Source organism: Mesitornis unicolor, unplaced genomic scaffold (assembly GCF_000695765.1).
Source record: "Mesitornis unicolor isolate BGI_N332 unplaced genomic scaffold, ASM69576v1 scaffold5435, whole genome shotgun sequence".
Lineage (NCBI taxonomy): Eukaryota > Metazoa > Chordata > Aves > Mesitornithiformes > Mesitornithidae > Mesitornis > Mesitornis unicolor.
The window spans coordinates 17,971-29,055 of NW_010184748.1; the positions used below are offsets into that span (position 1 = coordinate 17,971).

General features: G+C 45.9%; 1 protein-coding gene across 1 annotated transcript; it reads right to left on the reverse strand.

The window, feature by feature from the left end:
* Positions 1-503: 503 nt before the first annotated feature.
* On the reverse strand, positions 504-10,851 carry DUSP27 (dual specificity phosphatase 27 (putative)). The gene is given in 8 exon segments (XM_010184576.1): positions 504-3,307; positions 5,488-5,705; positions 6,458-6,689; positions 7,231-7,325; positions 9,824-9,956; positions 10,714-10,753; positions 10,755-10,779; positions 10,781-10,851. Coding segments are annotated over 8 exon segments (3,618 nt in total).
* Between the last annotated feature and the right edge of the window lie 234 nt (positions 10,852-11,085).

Here is an 11,085-nt window from a genome sequence, read left to right on the forward strand (position 1 = left end):
TAGACATTCATAAGAATGGTGCAGAAAATGGAGCCTACCTGGCAATATCTTCTCGGTGGTATAAAGTAAAACTGATTAAGAGAAGAACATTCTTCAAGTTGCTAGAAAAGGCTGTTGGCTTCTTCCATTTATGATCAAAAAGATCCTAGAAAAAAATACGTCCAGCCTTTAATGAGACTAGGAAATTGAAATAACCAAAATGGGATGTGATTAGTCTTTTGAATTGAGGTGTTACCATTACTTGCTTTTGCTGCTGAAACGTCTGGCTCCTAATAGCTTCTAACATTGTGTTCCTACCTACATTGATCATTTAATACTAGCATCTTCTTTCTGACAAACCACAAACACTTCCAAAACTTGACCTCTTCCCTTTATCGCTTTTGATTAAGAAGAGAACTATCTGCAGGAAATGCCCTACAAACCACAAAGGATTATCAGAAATATAATGATGAGTGATTCAGGGACTTGGTGGCTCTGCTTGTGTTCCTATAATCTGATCTTGGTCACTCTTCCCTTCGCCGCTGGAGCTTTGCTGTAGTTTCTTCTAGTCGGCTTCTCCAAGCAGCGATAATGGCATCATCATCCATCTCTTCTTCCTCTTCTTTACGCACGCTTCGCCTGTACTGAGACACCTGTCTAGATGCGTATCTTTCTTCGCTTTGTTCCACTTTGGCCTCCTTCTTTCCATCCTCTTCAGACTTTGAAAAGCTCTGGGTGAACTTTCTCTTAGCTCCAAACTCTGACATGTCTGACCTGGCCTCCTCTTCACATGCCTCCACGTGATGAGATTTAACTCGACTCCGTGTAGATGGTTCAGAGTCAAAGGATGGTTCAGGTGTTTGGCTGAAAACATGCAGCTCTGGGCTCTCTTCTCTGGAACTTGTTGTCTCGCTCACCCTTGACCTTGTGAACTTATACATCTGCTTGTCCTCTTTTGCAGAAGCAGAGGAAAATCTCGACATGGTTCTCAGTGAATCTCCTTTTGACTCGTAGGAAGAACAGCTGTCCTGCTCTTCTCTTTGGGATCTGGAGAATCTGTAACTGGATGTTTCAGAATCCATCTCCCTAACTTTGGATGATCTGCTGTATTTCTCTCTAGATCTCTCACTTTGTTCATAATATGATGGTGGTTCTCTTTCTGCTTTCAGGCCACTGAGCCACTTGGTAATGTCAGCCTCTCTCTCTGACTTCGGTGCACCTGAGTTTGCAGGTTGACCAGACAGATCAAAGATTGTATCACTTCTATCACGATCTGCTTGCAAGAGGCGCCTGTGGCTGTTTATTGTACTCTCTCTATCATCATCTACTTCGTTTTCTTCTCCTTTGGTCATCTTTTTTTTAAATAAAGTGCTGCGTTTATTGTCTGTGATCACCTTTTCAATTTGGTAATCTGACATTTTCTCTCTCATTTCCATTTGCATCTCCTTCTCCTTCCTCCTCAGTTTCTTTAGGTCAACATCATCAGCAAAGAGGCTGTACAGTGGCTTGCTTGTCTGTGTTGCCTTCATGTTTGAACTAGTCCCTTCTGTCCTCACCGAGCTATTACAAGACAGCACAGACTGAGACTCAGCCCTGCGTATGTCCTGCTGGCGAAGCTGCGAGGTAGCAAAAGATGAGCCACTCTGAGCACTGAGAAGAGAAACTTTATCATCATCTGCACGCCTGCCAAGGTCTCCTGACATTACGCTGGAGGCCATTGCAGACGATGGACGGGACAGCATCATGATCTCATTTTGCTTTTGAGCGATGGTTTCACTGACCACGTTAGCGATCCAGGTCTGAATGCTTGCCATGGATATTGTGTCACCTGGGCCAACTGGGAGATTGGGAGGGGGTATACTTGGCATCTGAGGATGCACTGCCCCCGTGCTGCTCCTGGTCTGTGATAACGATGAGTGGTTTGTCTGCATGCTTAGTGCAGAAGCTGCATCCTCGGCACCGCTTGTGGAAGGCGCTGAGGGCCAGAAGGCTGACAGTGGGATGCTCCCACTCATCACACTGTCTGTCTCCCAGCTGCACATGGACTGGCTTTCTTCTAAAATTTTCTTTGAACGTTCAAGGAGCTCTACACGCCTCTGCTTCTTTTTGGCTGAAGCAGAATCCTCACTTTTGGCAAACTCCACAAATTCCTCCTTGCTTTCACTGCCCACCTTCTTCTGCCGCTTCATTTTCCATGCCTGGTAAGCAGTCAGGTTAACATCTGACAAACTCTTCCCTTCTGTCCCATCCCCACCTCCCTGGCTGCCATCTTCTGCTGGAGAAGATGATGATGATTCTAAATCCTTCTTGTGAAAACCAAACTGGATCCTCTTGACCTTCCACCTTTCTAGAGGAGTCAGCTTGTCTTTGTTCTTTTGGCAGAAATTGTAAAAAGAGCTACTGTCTGAAAACACGCTCTCCTCATCCACATCCCTCTCCTTTCTTCCTGTTTCTGGGGACTGTCTCTCCCCATCGATTTTGTTCTTGGAACGATACCTCTGAGCAGCCTCCTTCTCAATCTCCAGAAGCCTCTGGTTCCACATGTCCCAGGTGCTCTCTGAAGACATCGAGCCTGTGCGGCTCCTCCTCATTCTGCTACAGCTACTGGCTTCCAGCTGTTGCTTTAGGGTTCGGATCTCAAAACTGCTCACACTCTCAACATCACTAAATTCACCTGATGGATAAGGTCTTCCTCCCATGCTGGAATCTCCATCCTCCTCCCTTTGGTATTTCTCATTTCTGTGCTGCCAGTCATGAATCCTCTGTTCCACATTCTCCTCAGATTGTGCCCCTTCCTGATCCAGAAGCTTTGGGGATGTTCTTCTTCCATGGTTATCACCTGGTTCCTTTGCAGGCAGGCCTTGTTTCTTCCTCCATTCCTCATACAACTGTTCCTCTTCCTCCTCACTGATGAGGGTGGAGTGTTTGGAAACCCAGCTAGATTTTCCTGCGGATGAAGAGCTCATCAGACTATCCAGCAGGCTGCTAGCGTCCTCTTCTTCTACTGTGATGGAGTGGGCTTTGGCTCCCACGATGCTTTCTGAGTCCCCAGCTTGAGATAGCTGGGAAGAAGTCCCTGCATGGACAACAGGACTTTGACTAGGAGTGACTTCTTCATCACCAGTGTGCTCCAACTCTCGCTCCTCCAACAACTGCTCGTTGAGCTCCCTTAGCTGTTTCAGGAAGCCATCGTTGGGGTAAATGGCACGCTTCTTCCTCAGAGTCATCAGAGCCTCCAGAATGGTCATATGGTGGTAGATCATCAGGTAAGCAGCCACTAGCACAGCTGAGCGACTGATTCCCATTTCACTGCTGACCAGGATTTTGCCTACAGATATTGAATATAAAAGTAATTAGCTGTTTCCAGTAACATAGAGAGGTAACTCCGATATGTGGTACACAAAAGCATTCTCTGAATAGCATTAAAAATTAAGACAGATTATATGCTTCAGTGACTGAAACCAATACTAAACATTTGTTAGCTTTGCCTTAATAAAAATCTAGATATGTATGAATAAAACCCACATTAGTTTCAAAAGCTGTGGGCAGGAACATTTTAAACCAATCTAAATAACATTCGTATTTTCACCTCTACACTTCACTTCCCCAGATAATCAAAAAAACTTGTAATAGGTATTAGAAAGACAAGTGATATGGTATTCTTGAATTGCTGACTGAATTGGGGTAAGAAATTTAAATTTTCCATGCTTCATTTTCCCTATATATAAAAAGGGAGATATTAGCATTAGCCTGCAGGAAGGTATTGGGCAGACAAGCAAATAACTTAATTTTCTATAAGGCACATTATAAGACTTAAACACAATTTTATATTAATTGAATTATTTTTTTCTGCCAGAGTCCAGATCTGCTGTTTTGCAAGGTACACTAAAACAGTTACATGTAGACTGGCTGGAGGCCAGAGTCACAGTATATCTCAGAACAGGAGAACCAAGCGACTAGGGGAAGAGAGTTGATTTTGACTCTGACAAACTGATACAGCTGCTCAAAACTACTGGGACCCACTGTTCTGTAAATAGTGACTGCAAGAGCTAGAAACAAAGCTGAGGATCTGCTTTATTGCATGGCATTTACACAGAAACCACCTCTTGCAGAAAACTCAGCTTTGGTGCAGAAGAATTGTTTTTTAAAGTTACATTTATAGCAAATTACAGTTAAAGAAAAGCTTGCAAATATGAGAGCTTAAATGAGGCTTTGCTAGCCTGCAAATAACAGAAATCACTATTTCTAAATGTGATAAACGCCAGTTAAATCAAACTGTTTGCACTGAAACTTAATGAAACCAGTTTAAACACCACCTTCCTGACTGTTGGTATGTTACTGCAAGTATTTACCTAATGTGCCTATTCCTACAGTCCCAAAATGTCTTCTACTCCTTTCTTAGTATTAAAAGTCCTAGTTGTCTTCTCAGTGTTTTAACAGCCAGTAAAGCCTATCTAACAGCTCACCAAAAGGGGGAGATCTCATTCCTCTGCTTGCTTTCAATGCTCCTCTGTCTCCCTGCATCCTTTCCTGCACTGGCTCCGATACTCATCAGGCCCTTAAATGAACCAGTTCAGCTCACTAAACCAGTGGAAAAACCATCTTTTCCCTGCTGGGCTGTCGGTTTTGCTGGGTTAGTGAGCTGACAGGTCCACAAATGCCAGCAGCACTAAGCATCTGTACTGTACCAAGGGTAGCAATGGGGTTTATGAGGAAGAACATAGATGGGTAGAGTGTCCCTCCTCATATTGTTAGTGGTGAGCTACTAAAATTGGCTCAACTTTTCTTATGTACTAACAAAACTTCTCACTTTTCTTACTGTCACCTTTATTAGGAGGTAACTTGTTGCCCCTCTACAAAAAATAAGTGCATTGAATACATACAATCAGTGATATCGCTGATTGTGGGGTTCATTTTTATATAGAATTCCATAAAGATATTTCTAACTGTCCACTGAAGCTGCAACAAAATGACCAGTAAGCACTGGAGGTCCACAGAATAACAGCTGCCATGGAACTGGAGTACAGCAAATTATACAGTAGCCTGGGTGTAGATATACAGGGGTCCAACCCAGCTGTTTGGATTGCTCTAGTGAATCAGCCTGTTCTTTTGCAGTAAGCATCCTGGCAAAACAGACTCACAGTGCACAGGAATATATCAATATATACAATATAAAAAAATACATTTATCGGAGCAGGGCTTCATCTCATTGCAATAGTAGGGTACTTTCAAAGCAGCTGAGGGAGGTGGCTGGCAGCCAGTTTTAGTCTGAAGACATGAGGCTTGCAGCAGGGGCTGCTGGGCTACCCCATCTCACTAGTTTGCCCACTCCTGTTTTGTATGAGATGTGGCAGAAATGGGCAACAAGTGTACACTGTAAGTGGATGCAAGGAACCAAGTGTCTGCCTTCTACCCAATTCCAAATGTGGCACCAGCTGTTTATCAAAGTAACGCTTCCACCCATTAATTCCCAAGCACTCTGGAACCACTGTAATCTTCTCCTCTTACCCCTGTAAGTCAGCAGTGCTTCGTCAAGGAACTCTGCAGCTGGGCGGAAGTGTTTGGAGATATCCATGTCTGGAAAATCATCCACTTCAATGCCCAGATATTGAATATTCAGACCATTGTAGAAACCTGGTCCTGTGTATACACCTGTACCATGAGCTGCGTTCAAGACATGCGTGATCCCCAGTCTCTTCAAGCGACTTTTGTTCACTGCGACACTTCTTTGGAAATGAAAAAAACCAAGATGTTAGATATCAGTCCTCCTATTTCAGGTAGGAAAGAAGTTGTCTGCTACAACCTCTACAGAACTCCCAGTCTGTGCTACTCCTCCAACACGCAGCTCCACTCAGACCCTAATGTCCTTTGAGAGTTCTACAGGTATTTTCACTGGGAAAAGAAAAAGAGAAACCTTCACTAACCGGTAGAGCTGCATGCTCAGTTTCCACTCCAGCTTGATTTTCAACTAATCCTGCCATCCTAGGCTTGGGCTGTTTATTTAGTCCCCAATTTTTATCACTCCGTAATTGGTGCTTTACACTGTATCCCCTTCTAATTCTGTCTGGACTCTTGCACAGGTGTCTCAGACAGCTGGGCTGTGGTACAGAAGACCTAACCATTTCCACTTGGTATTTGCTACAGCATTTATTTTTTAACTCTCTTACGTAACAAAGACTGTAGTCCCAATCTCAGGGCCAAATTTCAATCAGAACAGTGTGTAATTTGGGCTCATTTGCCTTTTCCTCTCCTAAATTGCCGAAGCATCAAAATAGCATAGGAAAGCTGCTGGTTCTATTCCAGAAGTATCTACTTTTCAGCGGATAGAGATCTATGTGACCATATTCTGAAAAACACTTTGGGGCTCTCTAGGGATGAAAGGTATTAGACGTCTGTAATGTATGTTATGGCTTCAATGGTTCCATCTGACCCTTCACTGGGAATCTCATGTGACTCGATGACAAAAGCTGACACTCACTTTTCTGCTATGAAGACATTAGGCCAGACTTCATCCACAGCATCCCTGGGGGTCTCCAGCCTGTCCTTCACAAGTGCCCTCTGCAAGTCCATCACACATGGCGTGTTAAACAAGCTGGTGTCATCAATCTTTTCCTTAACTCGGTTGTACAGGTCTTCCACCATCAACTGCTGTGCAGACTCTAACATTCTGGGATACACTGAATCTACCTTGTTGTCCTTTGTCTTCAGTTCTGGAATAAAATGACATTGTAACTAAAAGCATGTAAAACCAAAGCAAATATATGACCTGTCATTCTTTGTTCCTGGGACAAGCCTTGCAGCTTTCTTCTTTGCCCAGTAAAATCACACCGTCCTGTCTGCAGTGTACATGCCTATCCAGTAGCACTGAGGTAGTTAGTAATGAGAAGAGCATATTGCAGTGTCCTCTCGGCCCAGAGACTCCCACTGCCAAGGGCCTGGGAGTTAAGGGCACACTCATTCTAGCCTAATTCTAATTCTATTCTATCCAGTTTGTTGCAGTGAGCAACCAGCAATCAAACTGTATTCACCTTTGCAGTACACGATTCTGCCACACATACAGTGCACAACTCCAAAGGAAATCACCAAACCTTTCTGCAAACTGTTATTTCTTTGTGATTTCACCTCTACCCCACATGGAGTTTTCTCATACAGGCTTTTTTGTCATGTTAGGATCTCTGGATGAGAAAGGCAAACCAAGTGCAACTACAGTCTCTGTAACTCACATAGTTTTTTTACCCTTCTTCCTCTTACCTTCATTGATTATTTGTTTAGCAGCCACAGCAGATGACAGATGGATTGGCTCCATGAAGATGCTCTCTGTTTCAGTGTCCGATATCACTGAATACCTGCCAATTAACCACACTGCCTATTAGGAAAATGCCCTCCACTGGGATCCCATCTCCAGGACTTCAGCCCTCTTCACCCATTCCAGAAGACAGCAGTAGGGAACTGGAGCAGTAAGGATCTTATGATGGGAGAGGGGAAGATCCAGCTCTTCCTCCACCTCTCACCCCAACCCTGCTCTCCAGTGTGGCACTACAGGCTTCAAATATGGCTTGGTATCCAGTATTTGCAGCATGTAGACAGGTCCTATGGAGAGGAGCTTCAGTGTGGGCTGGGAGTGCAAGAGAATGGACTGGCGGAGGAGTTTTTGGGCAGAGAAGATCACTGTCTGGTTTGGGACTGGGAGGGGGATGGATCACAGGGAACAGTCTCACAAGTAGCTTTCACTTAGACAGACAGACATAAACATTATCCTAAGCAGAATTTATTTAACAATTTGAAACAGATTACTCTAGAAAACAGTTGTTGGCTTGTTTTTTGATTTTGTTTTTTCTTTTTCTTTTCAGCTAATGCTTGCAAGCGTCCTTTGAGTTATCACAAGCTGCAATGAAAGCATTAAGTTTAAAGCCTGTGAATCCCTCCCTCACTACTCAGTACCTTGGTCGCTTCATAGCATCAATCTGCGAGCAGTCTCTCCAATCACATAGCGCTGTCTAACCAGGCCAAAAACAACTATGAAACCCACAAACACCTTTGAAGGGAGTTCTTTGACTTACTAAGTGACTTACTAAATTTTTGTTAAGCAAAAAAGAGCCACAATCTTGAAAAAATATATATTTCCATCTAGGCCCACCTGTACAGTCCAAGCAAATATTTTCTTTTTCAGTCCATCTTAACAAAATGTTTTACAGACAATGTGCCCAGCTTTTTCCCTGATGCACACCCTCTACATTTCCTTCTAAATAGATGGTACAGATCATTAGGACAAGTTCACTGCCATCGCAGAAGCTATCTGGCAACGTGGGTCTGCAGTACTTGCACACACTGTTTGTTTTTGTTTAATTAAAGGAGGAGAGGGAGGGTGATTAATGTGCAGTCAGGGTGCAGCAGAGTGTCTGGAGAGCTGAACAGTTTTCATTCTCCAGAATCAAAATGGGGGGCACAGGCATCGGAAACCACTTAATGGGCTCTTCTAGGTAATTTATTTGGGTTCCAGCACTTGTCAACCGTGACTGAAAGTAATCCTTTTCTAGCTCTTCAAGGGAGTTTATGAGATGAGCATGGGGTGTCTCAGTCTCATTTACAGGAGCTGACACAAATTTGCAGCCATGCACTGCCTTCAATTCCTTTTGCTTTAAAGGCTGCCTCCAAGCTCAATAAAAAGATAACAGTGATAACCTGCCACCACAGCCTCAACACATTTTACCTGTAGCTGCCCCAAGCATCCATGCGGGTGCAGAACTGCCCAACCCTGGATGCTGCAAGGGCCTCGCTTTGGTTAGAAAGGACCTCGCCATTTTCATTATTGCTTTTGGCATTGATGGAGAAAAAAAGGAGAAAAACTAAAGAGGGGGGAAGGGAATGTGGGAAAAGGGAAGGCAAGGGAGAGGAAGGGAATAAACTGGAGAGCCGCTTCTGTTCATTTTGAGTGACTGGTGAGCAGTAGGAGAGTGGTTTACCAAGTTCAATACATAATTTTATATTATACATGCAAGATCAGGAAACTTTCTAAAACTATTTTTAAACACATGCAGTTAAATGAAATAAACACTCTGTCTTCATTCTTCTGCGGTACCCTACAGTTAATGGGAGACATTTCATAACCTCCTACTTGTTGAGGGCCACTGGGGCAGGTTCTTTTCAAACTTGAGCCCCACCCCTGCTTTCAGCTAAAGCATCTCAAAGCACACAGAAAGGCCTGCAGAGCATTTTGCTTTAGGAAAAGAGTACAAAGGGATGTATTACCTTGTATTAGAAGAAAACACAACCTATCATGCTTGTTTTGTTTGAGGTAACTCAATTTCTGTGTGCACAGTGACAGCCTCCTGTTCAGTGCCTGAAGCCTGTAGCTGAAGATAGCTCTGAACTAAACTCAAATCCAAAGGCCCTTGGTCTTTCTGGGGCTGGGAAAAGCTAATATCAACATAAAAAAATCCACATGTCCTTATAATGGTGAGAAAAACAGGACTGAATTTGCAAGGAGTCGAAATCCAGATCAAAAGTTTCAGCATAGAGGTGGACGTGAGAGGATGAGACAAGGAAGAGCAACGATACCACCTCATAGTAAAGCTTTCTGCAAGTTATCCCTCCCATGTGCACGTGCACTCTCAGTGGGATGGATTAATTAGCAGAGGAGTCCTGTCTCTGCAGTCTCTCTGATGGCTGGCAAGGACTACGCTGGCATCATAAATCCATCTCTGGGAGTGGAGGGAAGCCCCAGGCTCCCTGCTTGATCCAAGTGCCTGTGCGGAGAGGAGGCAGCGGAAGAGGAGGGAAAGCAAAGCTGATCTACCATGTGCTACTGGGAGGCCATGGCGCTGCCTGCCGCAAGCATACTCACCGGCTGGGCGAGGGGCTGCGGAGGTAGTGGGCCTGCACGGCCTTCACATCTGGTCCTTCATCCTCCTCATCGGGCACCACCTGCTCACTGTCCGAATCTCTGCTGCTGGCCATGGTGGCTGCGAGAGGACTCGCTGCAAGGAAAACACGTCAGGAGAGAGGGCTGTTACAGAGGTCTGTGTGAGAGGCCATGCCCCTGCCGTGGGGTGGCAGTGGCAGAAGGGTACAGCAGACGGGGCTCCCACATCCAGCTCCCACAACCCTGCGAGCAGCCCTTGCCGCAAGCCAGCCGCACTGGCTCCTCCGCCAGGGTGCCTGCCTTTCCCGAGGCCTTGTCCAGCTCCCTGGCTGCTGCCCAGTGAGCGCTGCTGCCCTTCTTGACTGTGAGTAAGCATGCAGGAAGGCCAGGAAGGAAAGAACAGGGCAGAAACTCTATACTCCCCTGGCCGGCTCAGCCAGTGCATGGTGGCTGGAAGGAGGTGTACACGACCAGAGTGGGACTGGAAGGAGTGTCGGGGGCAAGAAACATGAGACCTTCCCTTCCCAAAATGAAGTGCTCCTCAAGCTCAAGGCTGAAGGTGCTTTAAGTCTCAGGACTTTGTCCTTGTAATCCTTTGTGGGGAGTCTGCTGTGCCCACCCTGCGTGTGGGAGGGCGAAGGGGCCATAGCTCAGTTAGGAGCATGAAAACACGGCTGCTGGCCCTTCCCCAGGTCTGGCCAGAGCGACTCCTGCCTCGCTGTGCCATGACAGCCAGCAGCGTCTCTGAAGAGCCCCAGCAGCCGGCCTCAGCTGGGAGGACTGCAGCCATGTGCCACCAACGGGGCTGAGGAGTGGCTGCAGCTCACGGGGCAGCCAGCAGGGAGGCTGGGGAGCAAGGAAAGGGCACTTACCCCCTGTGCTGGGATGGCTCCGCTGGGGGTCCCTGCTGCAGGCGCGGGAAAGGAGTCCAGTGAAGAAACCTGGCAGGGAACAATACTGGGGGGAGAGAAATGAGCTGCCCCCTCTTGCTCTCTCTGTGGCTTCTTCATCAAGGGGCAGGACAACTGTCAGCACCAAACCTTTATCAGCTTTCTAAATTTAGCGTTGTCCTGACGCTGGCTGCTGGCTTGCACAGGGAAAGAATTCAGTGCCTCATAGATGGCAGCTGGTCAAGCACTTAACTCCTTCCCTGCTGCGGACTGGATCTGCCGACATTTCCCAGTTGCAGGAGAAGCCCAAAAAAGAGCCCAAAGCTGGACCTCCATCTGCAGGGAGCCTCCAGG